The following is a 20045-nucleotide window of genomic DNA, read 5'->3' on the forward strand; positions in this document are numbered from 1 at the left end:
CCTGGTCCTTCACCTGCTTCACAACGTGCTTCTGAGTAACTGAATGATGGTTGGATCGAGCTACTCTACTCCTGTTCTCTGTCTTCAGTCTTCTTTTTCTTCCTCCTCCTATTCTCTTCTATTTCTCCTCTACCCTCCCTTCCTCCCTCTCTCTCTCTGATGCTATTAATTTTCATAACTGAGAGTTTCAGCAACCCTCCTTATACTATTGTTTTATGAATGTTTTTCTTGTTCCCTATTATTAAGCTGGAGATTTCTTTGCATGAATTCTCCAACACTTACCAAATGTAAAAAAGTACATCGTGCTATATAATTGTTCACTACCATTTTTCCTCTGAGATCACACAACTATTAAACAAATGTTGACCAACACGCTCCAGCGCGTGTGTAAACCCAGCAGCGTGGCCTCTCTCCTCCTCCTGAGTGAAGCTGGGGCGGGCGGCGCCCGGACCCTGAAGACAGGACAGGTTCAGGTCTGGCCTTCACTGCACTTGGGTGCAGATGACCAAGAGAAAGCAATCCTCCCGCAAAGCATGCTGTGATGGGACAGAACGGAAGAGAGGGTCATCCCGTGGCACTTGTTCAGACAAGGGGTCTGCGATGAGGCGGTGATGCTCCACAGAGGTCAGAGTTGAAGAGCCAGGTCAGAGTTGAAGAGCCAGAGGCCGGCTGTGCAGAGGCCAAGGCGCTCGGACAGGAAGGAGCAGCTCAGCCTCCGCAGAGGAGGCAGAGAACACGGAGTGGCGGCACGTACCCAGACGCGGCCGGGAGGCAGACAGGTAGCGGAGGGCCGTGTAGACATGACAGTAAGTACAGCGTTTTCCCCGAGCTTTCTGGAAAGACGCAGGAAGAACAGGAGCAGGGAATGGGAGGCAGATTGGCTGTGGAGGCCTTTTTCGGGCTGTTGCCTGGAGAACACCGTGAGCGGAGAGAGCCAGGAGCGAGAGCCTGGGGGAAGTCCACACAGGGAGCGGGGAGGGTGGGGGGACAAAAGGGAAACAGGGCAAGGAGAACGCGACTGGCGTGGAAAGGGGAGCGGGGCGACAGCCGGCTGCGAGTCGCGTGTGAGCCGTGGAGAAGCGAAGCGTCCCGAGCTCAGCTGGGCTGCCAGGCAGGCGCCGCCAAGGGCAGAGGGGCCCTCTAGAAACACGGTCCGCGTGGCTGGGCTGGTGCCGCCGGACGAGGCCGAAGGGACAGAGACGTCTCCCCCATCTCCTGCTGCTGCTGCTGAGCACGCGGCAGCCCCGCTGGAGACCCAGGCTGACAGCAACAGTGTATTTGGCCCAAGGGTGCGTGCTGTTGTGAAAATCACTCAAACGCCAACACCCAGAAGATGGAGGCATCCTCTGTCACCGAACCTCCTACCGGAGAGCTACTCGGTTATTCTTCTGTCTACTTCCACATCAGTGGAGAGCTACTCGGTTATACTTCTTTCTGTCTATTTCCACATCTGTGTAGTAGAAAGGCATCGAAAGAAATCCCCCCCATCTTTTGTTTGTTTGTTTTTGGCCCAACACGCAGTGGCCCTCTGCCAGTTTTCTCCAAAGGTGGGGCGCCCATCTTCTTTGCAGCGTGCACACTCATTTACTTCCGACATTGCAAGGAGGAAAATGACACACAGTCTGGCAGGACTGTGTTTATAAAACCAGATTGCTAGTGAAAATAAGCAAAGCAAATTTCAGCAACAGAGGCAAAACCAAACCAAACCAAACCAAACTGGCCTAACTGCCGGGTGAAGCCTGGGCAGACTGATCTCACATCCTGGGAAAGGTCACAGTGACAACAGCAGTTAGCAGAGAGAGAACACTTCAACCTCTAAGTGAAGTCAGCCGCTGGCTGGCCTGGGCTGGTCTCCGCCAGGGTGCTGGGCTATTGTGGAAACGCGGCCCGACGCACAAGGCCCGAAGGCGGTGGCGTCTGTGGTGTAGTGTGTGCTTACGCAACAAGTCACATGCAGATGCTCCTGACTTTTAACTGAAGACAGGAGGCAGAATGGTGTTTATGAGGAGAAGGGCTCAGAAGCAGAGCCCGCGGGGGGGGGGGGGGGGCGCACCCCCCCCCCCCCCCCGCTCCCGCCTGCCCGCAGAACTCAAAGAATGAGGAATGAATGCTCCCCGAAGACAACGCCAAGCTGCAGCTGCTGATGAGTTACCAGCAGAGAGGAAGGAAAGCAAAGCTGACGCCAGGAGCCTGACTGCGAGGTGAGTACTGGCAGAGCATTCACGGCCTAGGAACACAGGCAGGGCAGGTTTGCTTGTTTTTGTTTTTGAGACATCGTTTAGCTACCCAATAGCGTGCTGGGATTACAGGTGTGTCCCACCTGCCCAGCGTGTAACGCTGAACTGTGAGGTGTCACATAATTGGAGAGGAATTTGCCATTGTAATTCTCAAACACTTGGAACAGACTCCCCAAACCAGTTTGATTCTTGGTCAGTTTTAGGGTTCCCAGGTGAGTGAGCCAACAGGCAACAGCGGAAAGGAGAGCTTTTTGTTGTACTGAGCCTCTGAACGCAGAAACGCTTCCCCAGGAGCGGACTTATTGAAAGTGTAAGGCAATCATCATTTTTTTTCTGGTCGTGGGCCTTGAACTCTGGGCCTGGGCACTGTCCCTCAGCATTTTAGCTCAAGGTGAGCACTCTACCAGTTGAGCCACATGGCCAGGTCCAGTCTTCTGGTGGTTCATTGGAGATAAGAGTCTCATGGACTTTCCTGCTCAGGCTGGCTTTGAACCGTGATCCTCAGATCTCAGCCTCCTGAGTAGCCAGGATGGCAGGCGTGAGCCACTGGTGCCTGGCTCATCTTCTTTTAAAAAAATAAATTGCTTAGCAAATATCTGTATCATCTCATAAGCGAATACAATCTCGGTCCATAATTAACCAATTTCAGTATAGCCTATATTTTTAACTAGGACTTTTTTGCTAGTGACCTACAATTTCGCTAGAGGAAGAGGAGAGAAACCAAATCATATAACCTAATGACATGTAAAAAACTTATCTTTTCAGTGGTATCACATTCAAGACTGGAAAGGTCTGATCACCAAGACTGCTCTTCAAGGCTAGCTGGGGAACACACACATCCACATAAGCGCAGTGCGCCCCTCCCCCACCACTATGTGAGCTGTGATCTCTTCTGTGATCACCACAAGTTCTGGGTCACAGATGGAAAAGAAGGACAACACAGTTCATATGTGAATCTTATGAAACAACAATTCAATGCTTAATAATGTATTTTAGACTCCACACCCTGATTAGAGAGTATTAGGATAACAAGTTATAAAAGCTGTAAGTGGTTGCTAGTTAGAGATAAACATGCTTTGCTTCATCAAGTAAGTATTGATTACAGAGGCCAGCACCTAAGCCAAGCCCTACATCAGACACGAGACACAGAGAAGATGAGCTTTCCTTCCTCTCCCCACAGATGGTCCTGGTACAGCCAGTGGTATCCAGGGGCAACCACTAACAGTGCGCCCATCTCCTCTTGCAGTGATGATGGCGGGATCTCCTTCCGATCGACCTGCTCAGCAGGTTCTGGGTGAGGGGAAAGCTGGCAAAACCATAATTACCTCTGTATTTTTTTAAAAGCGATACTAGCTATATAAAATATCATCTGCACCTATAGAATGCAAGCGATGGGAGGGAGCATCGAAGGCGCATAGAATACACCATGTGCTGCAAGACCCTTTCTGACGGGCAGCTGCTGCCCTCCCTTCCTCCCAGTCCTCTGGCCCACCCCTAACTCAGCTCTCTGGGGACGTGGATCCTTCCATTCTCGAAGACAACGTTCATGTCCTCTGTTGTTTTTTGTCCCATTAAACATAGGACAAAAAATCTCCACGGAGGAAATATCCCTTAAGAAGCATTCTGCAGGGAAATGGAAATTCTAATGGTGACTTTACCTAACTGCCTGCAGATGCTCTCATGGGAGGCTGGTGCTCCAAGGAGACGCGTCACCCAACCATTTGCTTTCCAAGGAGACGCGTCACCCAACCATTTGCTTTCCAAGGAGACGCGTCACCCAACCATTTGCTTTCCAAGGAGACGCGTCACCCAACCATTTGCTTTCTCAGATTTTCTGGCTGAAAAGCACTACTTGGATTTCCTTGAGCTGAAACTAGTCGTTACTTTCAAAGAGTTTTAGACCAATTAAGCCATGTAAAAGAAAAAAAGTAGTTCTAAAAGCTGACCAAAGTCAACAGGGAAAGGTGTTTTAGAACGAGAAACCCAAAAGACCAGAAGCCGCCTCTTCATTTCAGGGGCAGAAATGTTACCATGGCAACAAAATTAAACTATTTTCCTGATAGAAGAAAATTATATTATGTTGAAAACAACTAATGATGAAAATAATTTTAGTAACAAATGATGAGTGTACATGTTCTTGTTCTGTAAATACTCTTGTAAATTGATAGTTCTGGCTATTAATCACCCAATGAATAGGAACTCATAGTATTTCTCAGAGTAGGAAGGAGAGAGGAATGAAGGGATGGAAAGAAGGAGAGGAGGAGGAGAGAGAAAGTGGGGAGAAAAGGAGGAAAGAAGAAAGGAAAGAAGGAAGGGAGGGCGGGAGAAAGGAGAGAAGAGAGAAAGGGAGTGAAGGGAAGGGGAGAGGAGAGGAGAGAAGGGGAGAGAAGGGAAGGGAAGGGGCGGAGAGGGGAAGGGAGGGGAGGGAAAAGAAGGGGAGGTCCATATATGATATTCAGTGCCAGAGTGACTCTTTTACTGGACTCATGACCCCCCGTCCCTTTCCTCTCTGGCAGAGTTGGAGAGCAGGGCCGCGTCTGTACTCTGGTGAGGGCAACCCTTTTAGTCACACATGAGTCTACACACACATCTCAGACATCAGCACACCCCAGTATCTTCTCTCAACTCTGAGCACCTCCTTCCTCTACGTCCTCACCCCAGGAGGAGAGTAGTTGAAGAGAGAAAACAAATGTTATATAAGGGCCATCAGTGCTTTGGTTTCTGATTTCAGGGAGGGGAATCAAATGGTGGGGGTTGAAGGAATAGATTTTGACTACTATTATCAGCTTGTCCTGAAGTGGCTGTGACTTCCGGATGGCCATCTTAACCATGGCTCTAAGATGCCCAGAGGGAGGAGAGATGTGAACACACAATTTAGTCATCAACAATTCATAGTTCTTCAAAACTAAGAGAAACAAAAACAGACCAACTTACGCAATAAGCGTCCCGGCGTGGTAGGACAATGCTCCTGGAGTTGACTCAGCGCATCAAGTCATTGTTAGGTATTGCCCAACTGCTGCTTTATGACAGTGCATGCTATTGGCACTTGAGGAACCCACGGCCTCCTCAAGAAGCTCCCAGGAGTCTCCACGACCCTTGTAAGAACCTCAAGGTCAAAGTCACAGAGAGGGTGCGGGCGAGGTGTGAATTTGACCGATGCACACTGTGTCGTGGACGAAAATGTCATGAAGCAACTACATGAAGCTGCTGCCCCATGTGCGCAGGCCCGGCCATGCGGTCGCTCACGCCTTCCACGCTTGCGGGAATGTGGGGCAGGCCCGGCCATGATCCTCCCACGCTTGCAGGAATGTGGGTCAGGCCCAGCCACGCGGTCGCTCACGCCTTCCACGCTTGCGGGAATGTGGGGCAGGCCCGGCCATGATCCTCCCACGCTTGCGGGAATGTGGGGCAGGCCTGGCCATGCTCACGCCTTCCACGCTTGCGGGAATGTGGGGCAGGCCCGGCCACGCGGTCGCTCACGCTTTCCACACTTGCGGGAATGTGGGGCAGGCCCGGCCACGCGGTCGCTCACGCTTTCCACACTTGCGGGAATGTGGGGCAGGCCCGGCCACGCGGTCGCTCACGCTTTCCATACTTGCGGGAATGTGGGGCAGGCCTGGCCATGCTCACGCCTTCCACGCTTGCGGGAATGTGGAGGGTGTTTTCAGAAGCTATGAGCCACGGGATGATTTCATCACTCGGGCCGCCAAGGAGAGGCTAGCTATGGATGCTCACATTTTCTAGGATTTTTCTAAAGCAGCTAGGTACATTTGCAGGAAGAGTGAGTCTTGGCCTCTCTGTATTTCTAATATGCTGTTAACAGCTATTTTCACTTATAATTGCTATAATCTTTGTTGACTCATTGCCATGAGGTTATAAATCATTATCTTCTTGTGCAGAGACACAGAAAGGAGAACATATTTTTGTCTTCTTTTGCACTATAACCATAAACTTTTTCTACACTTTAAATGTTTACATAAAGATATATTACTTTAGAATTTTATAAGATAAAACAAAGCTTATTTGTATTGCATGTCTCTTCTGTGTAAAGATGGCTCACTGGCTTAAAAGGGAAGATGTAGAGATTTTCTTTTTGAATCTTGAGCCAAATAGTTGTATCTAAAGATGTTGGAGAAGGTAACACTGACATGTTCCAAAATGTTCCGACTCCCAGAAGGAGCAAGAAATCTAACACAAAGAAACAGAACTAAACTGTAACCATAAAACAAAAACAGCACGAAAGGTAATTATCTTTCCCTGAGATTTACAGTGATTGTTAGTTTAGCTATGGTCCTGTACAACTGAAGAGCACTGTAATGCCCATTAAATGACAGAATTGTTTTGAAGCCCATCTGAATACTGTTCAAAGCAAGCAAGTATTTTAAATGGAAACGCATCTGTTCCTTGAGAGCCGGCAGTTGTTTGCTGGAGCCTTGCAGAGCCCCGGAAGCCGCCATGGGCCTGGCCAGGCAGCGTATTGCCTATGGCAGTGCACACTGCAACTGGAAGGAAGGCTAGTGCATCACTGCACAATCAACATCGCCAGGTGCCTGCTGGGTAAAGAGCACGTGCCAAGTGCCGGAGGCTACGCCTGCAATCCTAGCTGCTCAGGAGGCTGAGATCTGAGGATGGTAGACTGAAGCCAGCCCAGGCAGAAAAGTCAGTGAGACTCTTATTTCCAATTACCTACCCCAAAGCCAGAAGTGGCACTGTGGCTCAAGTGGCAGAGCACTAGCCTTGAGTGTAAAAGCTAAAAGACAGTGCCCAGGCCCTGAGTTCAAGCTCCAGCACCAATGCACCACACACACACACACACACACACACACACAGACACACACACACACACACACACACACACACACACTCACTCAGTGCAAAGAAATTTCCATCACTTTCTGACAAAAGAGTAACTTGTCTGATTAAAGGTTTAGTTACTACCCTGAAACCTAAGGTTTTTCCTGCAGAATTATACTTTTGTCCTAAAAATGAACAAATATAAACAATGGCTGCACTTACTTTGATTCCAGTTGTACAATGTGGATACTAACTCATTCTTGGAGATTTTCATGTATGAATGCTTATCTGCAAGCATACATGCTACTGAGAGAGTCAAAGGGTAGCAGAATGTCTGAGCGTCCTGGTTTGTCAGGCAAGCAGCGTGGTGACATTTACCCTGGTGATGGAGGGAAGGCGGGCAGAGGGAACGGCGCAGAGCTCACTGGCTGTCACAGATTCCTCACCGCCATTTAGTCAGCTTTAGAAAAAAACGCTTAGGGATAGCCTGATGAAAAACAGTACAAAGCTACAAATTAAAATCTCCAATATGTAGATGAATGGATTCTATTCAGTATTATTTATAAAATGCATCAGTACATTTTAGGTATTAATATATGCCATGGACTGAACGGGTATTCGATGTCACAGAACCAGAGATGCTCAGAAGCCCCTGTCTCAGGTGAAGTGGTTCTCTCCAGCAAGGTTCTTGCCCAGACAACCAGTAGCCAGACTTGCTGCTTCTTCGTGGGATTCTGCTTGTCTTAAAGACCAACAGAAGACCATCTACAGTTTCTAAAGGTTGAGTTGGGGGCAGATATTATCTTAAAAATAAGCAAAATGAGTGCAGCCTCAGGAGACTGAGATCTGAGGATCGCAGTTCAAAGCCAGCCAAGGCAAGAAAGTCTGTGAGACTCTGATTTCCAATTAAGCACCAGAAAAGCCAGAAGTCGAGCTATGGCTCTGGTGGTAGATGCCAGCCTTGAGCAAAGAAGCTCAGAGACAGCTCCAAAGTACTGAGTTCAAGCCCCAGGACAGGCCCCCAGGACTGACACAAAACATACATAATACAGACGTGCATCCATACACACATACGTCTATGCATCTGTACATACATACCTACAGGAGCACATATATACTAGAAAATGATGTGCACGAATGTTGTTCAGGTGGCAGAGTGTCTCTTAGCAGGCACAAGGCCCCGAGGTCAACCCTCCCACCGCCCTCCAGGCTGAATCAACCCTCCCACCACCCTCCAGGCTGAGGTCAACCCTCCCACCACCCTCCACGCTGAATCAACCCTCCCACCACCCTCCACGCTGAATCAACCCTCCCACCACCCTCCACGCTGAGTTCAACCCTCCCACCACCCTCCAGGCTGAGGTCAACCCTCCCACCGCCCTCCAGGCTGAGGCCCTATCACGCAAAGGAAAGCAACGAATACTGTTGGTAGGTAGTGTTTGTTTGATACTAGAATTTTCAGTCACTAGAACTGCATCTATCACACCCATGGGCTTAACCGCAAAACTGGTGATGGAATTGACAAATACAACTTTTAAATATAGCACGATGGAATGCATAAATCTGTGAACCAAAATTTTCCAAATAATCAATGTGTAAGATGATCAAATCACATTGCAGCATGCATTTAAAGGGCTCGCAGGACAGGCGCCGATGGCCACGGCTGTGTCCTGGGTTCTTGTGAAGTGGACAGCTGGAAGATGGCCGCTTGAAGCCAACCTGGCACAGACTGGTCAGCCCATCTCAAACAATGACCGGACAAACAGCGAAAGTCTATTGTCCTAGCTACATGAAAAGCATGACTAGGCCACCGTAGTCCAGGCTGGTCCAGGGCATAAAACCATCAAGAGCACCAAGGGACGTGACCACGCTCAAGTGGGCGAGTACCCGCCTCGCAAGTGTAAGGCCCCAGTTCAGCCCAGAACCAGAGAGCGCGCACGACAGACCCCGCATCACATGACGCGCTTGCGACAGTGCAACTAACTTGAAGAAACTAACACTTGTCGTTTTGGTGAAGTATCGAGAAGAAAAGCCCACAATTATCTGAAAGTTTATTAAAGTCCTCTTCCACTTTCCAACTACATTATTTGTGTCAAGGCAGCTTTTCTTCATATATTTCAACGGAAACATGGTGCAACAGATGGAGAGCAGAGTCAGATATGAGAATACAGCTGTCTTCTATTAGCACATTAAAGAGATTCGCAAAATTGTGAAAACAATGCCACTCTTCTCACCAATTTTAAAGCCTTTTCTTCATTCAAACATACTATTATGCTAACATGAAATAGTGTCCATATTGTTGTTTTAAAGTGAATTAATGAATACACTCTGAATTTCTCATTTTTAATTTCTAACAATGGCTATGCTTGTGCTGATGGCTACAGAGAGCAAATGCATGCTTAGCGGACTGTCAGCAGGGCGGGGAGCTATGATTCATAGCACTGGCTAATTTTTATAGCATAAATGCTCTTACTATGCTTAATTTCAAGCAACAACATGAAGTCAAGAAGCTCAAATGATTCCTGTTATAATCTACATAAGCCAACAACAAAAGCTCCTTAGGGTCTTCCACAGTTTTCAAGAGTAGAAAGGAATCTTCAGACCAAGACAACTAGCCATTGTACACATATCTAATGAAACGAATTTTGTGTCTTCACAAGGCGATCATCAAGACGCACATTTAACTATCTTCTGGCACCGTCAGAGAATGACCAGTTTGCAAGCATTTGTGGCTCTCTACAGCAAAATTATTTTGTAATGTAAAAGGAAGTTTATGTTGTTATATAAAATGCACACTATTCATTCTTGTGCCTCTAAAGGATTTTAATGAGCTGTGCCTTCACACACGCGCTAAACACAAAGCAAACACTTTTCTAAATAGTTAAAGTAATGTTCTGCAATTGCATATTCTTGAAAATGTTCCTTTATATGAACAATACTTTCCACAGATTCTAAGAGACAGGCAGTTTCAAAGCAGAAAAAGAAAAGAGGGAAAACTCAACTACAGTTAGACTTGGCAAATATTTTTCTTTATGAAGCCGTGCATCTGCTCGCAGTTAGCTGCAGAGTGTGACTAACATCCCAACCAAAGCCGGGCAGAGGCCGTGCCTTTGCTGAGACTCTGCGTGTTAATGAAAATGAACTGAATATAGAAAACGGAAGCAGGATAATCTAATCTAGACTCAAGGTGTGTAGTTCAAACTTTCATAACATTGTCTCCCAGAAAGTCCGATTACTAAGGATATTCTGCATGGTAAGGTGATTTCTCATTAAGTCAACTGAACAAAAAATATTACAGACAAAATAGTAAATCACAAAAATTCCTGATTTTTTTTTCTGGTCTTGGGGCTTGAACCCGGGACCTGGGTACTGTCCCTGGACTCCCTTTGCTCAAGGCTAAGCACTCTACCACTTGAAACACCACAGCACCACTTCTGGCTTTCTTAATTGGAGATAAGAATCTCATAGACTCTCCTGCCCAGGATGGCCTTGAACCTCGATCCTCAGATCTCAGCCTCCTGTGCAGCTGGAATTACTAATGTGTGCCACCAGTGCCCAGTTCATTCATTTCAAAAGTCAAGCTTGTCATTAGTATTCCTGAGGGCATGATTGGGGGCGCACAGCGGTGCTCACCCAGCATTATGTATCCACGTGCTAATCTGAGTTTTTCCTTCTTCAGGCTCAGGAAGTGCCACCGCACGGGGCAGGCCGGGGCAGTGTCTGGCAAGGCAGGCATTAGGGGAGATGCTGTGGCGCCTTGTTCAGCCGCGGGTCTGAAGAACCTTTGTCTGCTGGTTCTATTTGGAATCAGCCTTTCCTTCAACATGAGGGTTGCACAGTATTTTATGGGTGATCCCTAAAACCCCGATTATTCCAGTAGTCAAGCATGCCCTTTAGCTGGCTTTTTGTTCTTGGGAGGCCTCTTAGACTGCCAAATTAATTTGGGTGTTTAGAAATTTCCTTTAGGCCAGACCCAGCTAAGGACATCTTCACAACTCTGTGTGGTCATTTCTTAAGAGCTGCTCAGCTCTTCCGACTGAAAGACCTGGACACGTGGCTTGAGCCTGTGAATTCTGCTGTCACAAAACGACACTGGGTAAACAGAGCCTGCACAGCCAAGTGTAACTGTCTCCTCTAAAACCAGAGCCAGAGACAATAAGACAGCTAGCAGCCTGAATCTAGATTTTTTGGTTACAATGACTAATTTGTTTTCAGAAAGGAAAGCTAATGTCTTAGCAAAAACAAGCACTGCAATCTTACATGCTCTCGTACATAAAGATATCAGATCATTTACTTCCCATCTTTCTTAAGCTGGAGTTAAGGACATGCCAGACTTTCTCTTGCAATTTACCACTACAGCATCTCTCTTGAAGATCGTATTTTAGAATCGGTCAGAATTTTTTTGTAGTGCGTTTCCAGCTAATGATTGCTCCTTATCGTTAGTGGATAGCAGCTGGGCTGTTTTACGGTTCCCAAATGGAGGCACTGAATCCCAAACCACAGTGTTTGTCTGAAGAGGGTAATGGGATGGGGGAGGGCGGTATGGAGGGATTGCCTATTAGCAAACAGTTGTTCTGGGAAATAGGTGCAGAGAGACAGTATGTTCTGAAATCCTAGAAGAAAAGTAAACTCACCGGGAAGGACATAATTTCTTTTTGTTCTTGAACTTCACACAGCCATGTTGGGCCTTTTCATCCAAACAATCTTGAAGATTGATACCCCAAAACACTGACCAGAATCCCTGCTGGGACTTCTAATGGCTTAAACAGTCAAGGATAGCTTAAGAAGCTGGAATACTTGGGAAGAAAGAACCGATTTAAGTTGATTCTGTCCTATCAATTCCTTTGTCTGAACTACAGACAATCTCCCTAGGGAAACACTGCCTAAATCCCCCAGGAAAAAACAGCAGTTCACAGGTGCTGTGAGCAGGCGAGAGCAAGAGAGCGTTCCGGGCTTTGCAGCGGCATTTGGAGGGAGACAGGGGCGCACACTTGCTATCTTCTCCCTCAGAACAGGTGGAAGCAGGCGCTGCGGGGAGTGCCACACTCTCTGTTCACTGCAGAGCTGAATCTGGATTTCTTTAAGCCACGAGCAGTTTATACCCAAGCAATCATGTTGTCTTTCGTGAGAATTTATCTCCTCTGTGAAATCAATTGTTACAGACTTAGCCTCATCAAATCATCTGATTTTCTGTCCTAGTGTAGTGAGTCAAGTAAACCAAATGGGCGGATAATTTTGGCTCTCCATCCATCTCTGCAGAGTCCTCCTGGGAAATCTCCCTCCCCCACCCTGGCGCACCTACGTTTTCCTAACCATGCTATTTCACAAGAGAGAGACTGAAATGGGCAAGGAGACATGGTAGCAACACCTAGGAAACAACTGTAATACACAGCCTAACAACCACGTGATGGTAAATGTGCTTGGACTGAGAGAGGGGAGGAAAGGAAGACAGCAGCTCAGAGACAGACCTCTGGCTCCAAGATGTGGATTTATAGACTTTGAGGATATCAATTGTTCTTTTAGTAGCTAAAGATAGACTCTAGTCAACTCCTCAACAAGGGGACAGATGAGGCTTACCGTTCCAGTTCCATAGAGGGCAATAAATAGCACTGAGATATCATGAGCTCACTATTAATAGCTGCAAAAATTCTCAAATCTTGTTCTGATCCATACAAATGAAGTCATGCTAGCCAAAAACAGAAGGAAAAATTTAGGAAGAGACATAAAATTCTAGCTTTTGGATCTCCTTTAACTTATATCAATGTTCTCTGAAGAACAGAAAACCTGTAATGTGTTATTAAGACTTAGGATCCTGAATCTAGTTATGGGTACAAAGCATTTTTTAACAAAAGAAATAAGATTGTAAAAATAAAGTGCCATTTATAATTCAATCTCTATACTGTTGAGATGTTGCTTTTTAAAGGACAATGTTACAGAATTTAGCTCTATTTGATTCAAACAACATCCTACTGGGACCAAGGACCTAGGTTTCTGGGTTCAGAATGCTCTTTTTTCTTTAGTTAACAAAATTTGTATTAACAACTTTGTTTTTCTTAACAAATGGCATAAATTGTATCATTTCCATATGGCAGAGGAGGACAATGCAACTACCATCCAACCTGCCCCTGCTGACATTAATGCCTACAAAGCTCCAGGAACCACACAAGAGCACCTGACCACGTTTTTACTTGTTTTTTAAAAAATGTAAATGCATGTATGTATGTATGTATGCATGTATGTATTTTGCACACATTTGTAGTTTGCTGGGGACCAAACCCTGGCCTTAGGATCACTGGGCAAGCACTGTTCTACTGTGCTAACTCCTTCGCACCAGAACTATGTTTTAATTAAACAGATGTCAATATGAAGACAAAGATGTCAAAATGTCTACCACTCCATTTCCTAAACACAGTGCAGAAGTGTGCTCATGCAGCCACTACTGATGCCCTCCGGGGGGCCACATGGTCATCAGACGGTAACTGGCATGTTCACATCTGTCTCTACATTAGGAAGGAGGTGGCGCTGAAAGAGAGGGTGGAGAAGGATGGACGGACAGAAGGACTGACACTGATCAAGATAAGGTATACAATTTCTTTCTTTTTCCAACAGAACCAAGCCTGGGGCGTACGCGGGCCTCCTTGGAAGGATGCTCCGTGGACTCGGTGGGCACAAAGTCAGGTAACACACCCAGGCCCTGTCCGAAGGCGCAGCGGCCAAAAACGCAGCGGCCAAAGACGCAGTGGCCAAAGACGCAGCGGCCAAAGACGCAGCGGCCAAAGACGCAGCGGCCAAAGACGCAGCGCGGCCGGTGTTTGGGTATTTCATGTATAAGCCTCGTTGCACTCGGTTCCTTAACTCGGTCCAGAGGACGACATGCTTTCATAAGAGCCTCGCCGCCTGTGCTCGGGAGAGTGGCCGCCTCCTTTTCCAGCCCGGATCCGGATCTGCTGCGCCACGTTCCGTGCAGACCCGACCTTCGGGCGCAGGCCCGGGCACCGCCGCCTGCGCAGCACTCGTTTAAACACTTTCTACAAACAACTGGAGTCTAAGCAGGGCTTCCTACGGAAACACTGAGAGAAAGGCACAGAAAGGGAGAAGCTAATCCCAACCCCTTTCCACTCAAGAGTGGGAAAGCACAGCGCCCAGCCGCGAGAAGAAGAGCCACCCTTTTCTGAACCTAAGCGCAGCACCCAGGGGCTGGTGCAGCGCCCTGGACGCGCTGGGACACGCGGAGCAGGGAGACGCCCTTCCACCTGCAGCGCACGGGCCGAGGGCGCAGGACACGGGCCGGCGGACAGGCTCCGTCCTGAGCGGGCCCCAGCGCGCAGGACACGGGGGGAGGTGGACAGGCTCCGTCCTGAGCGGGCCCGAGGGCGCAGGACACGGGGGGAGGTGGACAGGCTCCGTCCTGAGCGGGCCCCAGCGCGCAGGACACGGGGGGAGGTGGACAGGCTCCGTCCTGAGCGGGCCCGAGGGCGCAGGACAGGGGTGAGGTGGACAGGCTCCGTCCTGAGCGGGCCCCAGCGCGCTGTCAGGGATGAAGGCCGGATTCTAACAGACAGCAATGTGGGCAGTGTGGAGGAGAGCTCGGGGGCTCCGTGGGCCGCCCCGCCCCGGGCGGAACCAGAGCGGACAGACCCGGGACCCACCAGACTCCCACAGAGCCTATTATGCGCCAGGACGCCTTCTAGAAAGGGCTGTTACATGAGCAGTTCTCACACACCGAATGAGGAGGACTGCAGACCAGCTGTTAACTCGATAGCAAGGCCTGAGCCATAGGCCTGCATCAGGAAATGCCCCGCCTGATTCCAGATCTGCTCTGGGATTTGAGAAAGGTGGACTTTCTTTCCAACTGAAGGCAGTCCTGAGTCCTACCCGCATGCCCTGCTCCCCAGAGAAGAAGCCTCTCTTCTGTAGTTAGGTCTCTGGATCGCATCAGCTTCAGAACCAAAAAGCTTCGGTTTCAATGTCCACACAAGGAGAACAAACTGTACCTTAGAGTTTAGGAGCCAGGACCATCCCAAAGTCCATTCCTTACAAAAAAAGATGGACTGAATTAAAATCTTAACAGTAGCAAAGAAAATGGACTGGTACATTCCTACCTAATCAACGGTAATGGAGATTAGTACTCGAGTGGAAGGTGGGACTAAAAAAAAAAAAAAAAAAAAAAAAAGGACTACAATGAAGCACCAAGGAAGAGTCCGTACAGACAGAAATTAGGAGGCTCAAGGTTCCAGGCACACCCCGTCCAGCAGTTAGCGAGACCCAAACTCAGTCTGGGCCTGTAATCTTGTTACTCAACAGGTGTAATGGGGAGGATTTCATTCCAAGACTGGTCCTGAGCAAAAAGCAAGTGTAACAAAAGCAAGAAATGCTAGAGTCATGGCTAAATGGTAGAGTACCTGTGCAGAAAATACAAGGCTCCAAGTCAAAACCATAATGTTTACCAGACAGGAAGCTGAGCTGAATTTTAAACTGATGTTCCAAAGAACAATGAAGATTCATCCTCACCTCACTATACAAAGCTAAAAGAACCTTGATATTAAAACCAGCCAGTGACAGCACACATTAAAAAAAAAAAGATATTCATGGGTAAATCTCCTTTACAACATAAATGTAAAAGCCTACATGAAATGCTAGCACACTTTAGCCGCAGATGCATTATATCATGACGTAGCTTTAATGCCAGGAGATCAAGGATGGTTTTAACACTAAAGGGCCTACGAGTGCATTTCATCACATACAGAGATGAAAGGAAATGAAATCATACAATCTTCTAGGTGGAGGTACTGATAAGATTCAACGTCTGTCCAGGCTCTTAAAGTATAAACAGACAGTCTTAATAACTAGGAACGTGAAGAATATTTTTCACCTGGTAACCGCTATCTAGGTCAGTATTCAACCGTAAAGCACTTAAAAATAATCCTCTTTAAAATCAAGGAAAAAGATAAGGAAGTCCACGGGCATTCAAAGGGAAGTGCTTATTAGTTATAGGGGTGTGTGTCCCCACAGGGCTCTCTGAGAAGAGCTGGAAGAGTTCGCTATTAGTACTGTTTTAGAACTTGTAGACTTTATAAAGTCTAGCGTTTTCTTGTGTTGGCAACACCCACAAACACGCTTTCACATGTTCCAAAAGTGCGTGTTTTCACATCGTCCTAAGTTCTTTCATAGCCTGAAGTCCTCGGGGAGACAGGGTTCTCGTCTGCGGGCCCCCAGGCAGGCCGAGGGCCACGCCTGCCCCTCACGATACTCGGGCTCCCCAGCTCCCTCTGCGGAGTTCTTCACTGCCATGAACACTGCACCCCGCCTGGCTGCAGATGGAGCACAGCGAGCCCTCTCCCTAAGGTCCCTTCTTATTCTTGTTCATCTTCAGTGCTGCTCACGAGCTACATTCTAAAAGCACCATGTTGGTCCTCTGTCTCCCCTTAATTCTTCAAATGGTTTGTTCTTGTGGCTTTTCCAAGTATTTCTGCGTGATGAGTCACTCTGAGCAACTGACTGGGAATGTGGGAAGAAGTCTTCTTTTGCTGTTTTGATTAACTGTGTGCTTGACCCTGGGCCACTCACTGAACCTAATCAAACAACTGTATTCATTGCTAAATAAAGATGAAACACAGCCTGGAAATATGGGTTAAAATTAGACCTTGCCACCTACTGACTCACTCTCTTACTAACTTACTCATTCAAATTAGATTTTTTTCCTGGAACATCTCTCTTTGGAGAAAATCTCCTTTGTTATCCTTGCCGACTTGTAACCCATTTACATCTCTCTCCCCAGTTCTGTGTTGCCTCTCCATTTTCTTATTTCATCTGTAAATTTCACTTTACTGGCTACAGCACCAAGGGTGACCAGAACCTATCGCAAACATGAAGAAAAGTAGAGCTCCACAAAGCCCGCGTGCAGGTTCCTCGCTGGGTCCTGAGGCTGTGTTGTGTGAACTTGGAAAAGTCAGAGAACCTGTCTTAACCTCTGCTTTCTAATTTCTAATGGCAGCCACACACATCATCTCTAAACCGCATGATCAGCTAATAAAAATGCCAAGGTCGGCCAGTGTGGGTATTGCCTTTGAGAAACTTTACAGCTTTACTTTAGCTGAATAATTCTGCTCACTGAATTTGGGCATTGTTCATAGGTTTTAGGGGGAAATCACTGAAATTGCCATCAACTATGCAGTATGTAAATAATCAAGGTGAGGAAGACCTCACGGCAGCAAAATGCAGCTTGAAGAACGGGCACCGCATGAGTTCATACCCACTGAAAGCACAGGGGGTAAAACCAGCCGGCCCCCGAGGAGCTCCCCTACCACACCTCAGCCTCGAGGAGTCAGCACCCACGCCAGGAGTTAAAAATGTTAACAAGTGAAAGGAAAAGCCGAGGGACATGCCAACAAAGCCATGCAGAAATTCAAGGAAAAACCATCCAGATGAAAGTCTGCTTCATAGTCTTACCTCTGCTCTGTATTAAAGAGTGCAAAGATGTGTTTGCTAGACATAAAACTCTTTTCCACATCCCGGACTTTCAGGTTGTCCAAAGGAAGCATGTATTTCTTTTCCTTTTCCTGTTGCGGGTGGGGGGGGGGGAAGAAATGGGGAGAGAGAAGTTATTAATGCAAGACCAAGCCAATGACAACACACCACTGAGTGTTTGACACTTGATTACCCTATCCTGATACCATCAAACACTATTTTGATACTAGCTACTGAGGAATACAAGTCATCTGAGACAAAAGTCTCCAGTGATTCTCAACACGTGGGTTGGAAAAATGAGGGAGGGGAAGGGAGAGAGGCCGGGAAGGGCCCAGAGAGGAGAAAACACATGGTGCTCTGTCCTCTCCCTGGTGTGCGTCCTCTTAGATGTTTCTGAATGTTAGTTTGATATTAAGAATTTAGCCATCTGTTAATATTTAACAAAAATGTTCTGGTCCTAATTCAACGAGAAATGGCAGATGGATTTCATTTCGTGTTTTATTTGCAGCCTAAGCAGTTTTGATAGCCAGTGTTGGCAGGGGAGTGGGAAGCCCAGGACCCCAGTGTGAAAATACCCCCGGAAACGATGCGAGGGCACTCCCCTCGTCTGGTCTAGACCAAAAATGCAGATCCGGAGAAAGAACCCCCTCCTAAAACCCATCAAGGCATGGAAAAGGATCCATTGGAATAAGACTGATAGGAATTAGAACAAGTCCTCTTTTAGCATAGCATGAACAAGTCTTTAAGAACAATACGTATCCTGGAAAGGTGAGGGTTGCAAATATATGAGACTCAAAGAATTGTTGGAAGCCTTTGCTCTCAGGAAAGTGGCTCAGAGGCAACATCATCCTATGCATAAATGCTTAACAACCAGCATAATAAGAGAGAGCCAGAAATCTAGTAAATACCTACTCCAGGGCATGCTAGCACTGTGCTTGTTAAATAGCAATCCTCTGGATGAGGAAAAAAGTAGGACCCCCGAGGAGTCATAGTTATAACTTTTAGTGCACAGCTCTTAATGCCTCGGGAAGTGGGCACAATGCACGCATGTTTGAGATAAGCTTGGCAGTTGCTAGAGCGTCCAGCCGGCCCCCTGAGCATCTGCAGGCTAGCAGAGCTGTTCTGCGCTCCTGAGCCAGGCTGTGGTGGGGGACTATCACTGCCTGGCCATTGCCTACTCTTAGTCAGCAAACATGGCAGAGCACATCAGGCTAGTGTCAAGAAGGCCTCATACTTGACCACAAAAAGAAGGCAGCATGGAAGAGATGACTGGAAAAGCTGGAAGAAGCTCCTTGGAGAACAAAATGGCTGTGCTGGCAGACAACATCTTTCGAGAAGAGAAAAAACAACAACAGAAACCAAATGGGAGTGGAGGAAGCCAGGGGAAGCGTGTCCAGTGTGTCCTTGTACAAAACAAGCAAAGGCTTGCTCAACTGCAAGATGCACAACGTAAGCAAGTGAAGTGCCACAGTTGAGTCCAACTTACTTAAAACACAAGTCCACCTATTTTAGGGCAGCCTTCTAAAATACCAGACTCTAGACTGAATGAAAACCTATCCAATACATAATCAAATGAAAATGCTTCAGACCCAGGGAACATTTTTTTATTGGATGTTTTTCAATGCCCTAAATTTAAACAGCTGGATTTTTTTAATGCACCATCCTATTCAGTCTTTTGAAATGATGGATTTGCTTTTTAATGGGAAATCTGCATTTCATTGTAAAGATGGAACACAATGACCTTGGCTGGCTTTCTATAGAAGCAGGATCCCTTTTGTGCTGCATTCTTTAGCATATAGTGAAGACAAAAAATCCAGTTCAGTGCATGTCAGATATTAAGCACTGGACACACACACCACAAACACACACACATACACACACCCCCATGAACATGGAAAATGCCCTCTTCATTTCCCATTTACTAAATGTCATTTCTTAAAGGCTTTTGAGGACACATTGCTAAATTATTTCATAATCACAAGTTTTGAGACTGACAAAGAAGAAGAAAAAGTATTCAGACTGATTTGTTTAATTAAAGTTCTAAGTCAAACAGAATTACACCAAGCAGCAGCAACTCGAAGCACTGAAACAATATATCATGGACAGTTCTAAAGATCTTGGTGGTTTAAAGAAAGAATGACATCCTGCTAAAGGGAAAATAAAACAAAAGAGTCTTGAATCTGAAATAGCTCAAGTAAAACAAAAGGCACAGAGCGGCAGGACAGATTCAAGAACGATGGCTTCCAAAATGCAGTGTGTCTCCACATCAGCCTGAGTCAGGAACTTGCCAAATGATCTTTGTCAGTTCTATTCAGTAGCCTACTAACTGCTTTCCAATACGAGCCACCGAACAGACAGCTAGTGAGCACCATGAAGCAGGCGGACTGGCACCTGAGATGTTCATGGATGTTAAATGAAGATTTAGTACGAAGCAATAAAAGCGAAGCATCTCATTAATACCTTATGTTAGTTGTCTAGTGAAATGACAGTATTTTTAAAGGTTGGGATAACGTATTCTTAATCATGATTTCTCTCTTTTTGGTTTAC

At 46.9% G+C, this 20045-nt stretch overlaps 1 protein-coding gene across 6 annotated transcripts in view; it reads right to left on the reverse strand.

Annotated features, from left to right (window-relative positions):
* Nucleotides 1-20045, reverse strand: part of LOC138819690 (dynamin-3) — a 421025-nt gene that overhangs the window by 114144 nt on the left and 286836 nt on the right. For all 6 annotated transcript variants that reach the window (XR_011369577.1, XM_070011194.1, XM_070011192.1 and 3 more), the window contains one exon: nucleotides 17481-17590. Coding sequence is in view for 5 of the 6 variants with exons in the window: in XM_070011194.1 (XP_069867295.1) it covers nucleotides 17481-17590 (110 nt within the window). In the remaining variant the exon portion in view is untranslated. The remainder of the gene's footprint in view (nucleotides 1-17480; nucleotides 17591-20045) is intronic.

This window comes from Dipodomys merriami, unplaced genomic scaffold (genome assembly GCF_024711535.1).
Source record: "Dipodomys merriami isolate MVZ:Mamm:240054 unplaced genomic scaffold, mDipMer1.0.p SCAF_81, whole genome shotgun sequence".
Taxonomy (NCBI): Eukaryota; Metazoa; Chordata; class Mammalia; order Rodentia; family Heteromyidae; genus Dipodomys; species Dipodomys merriami.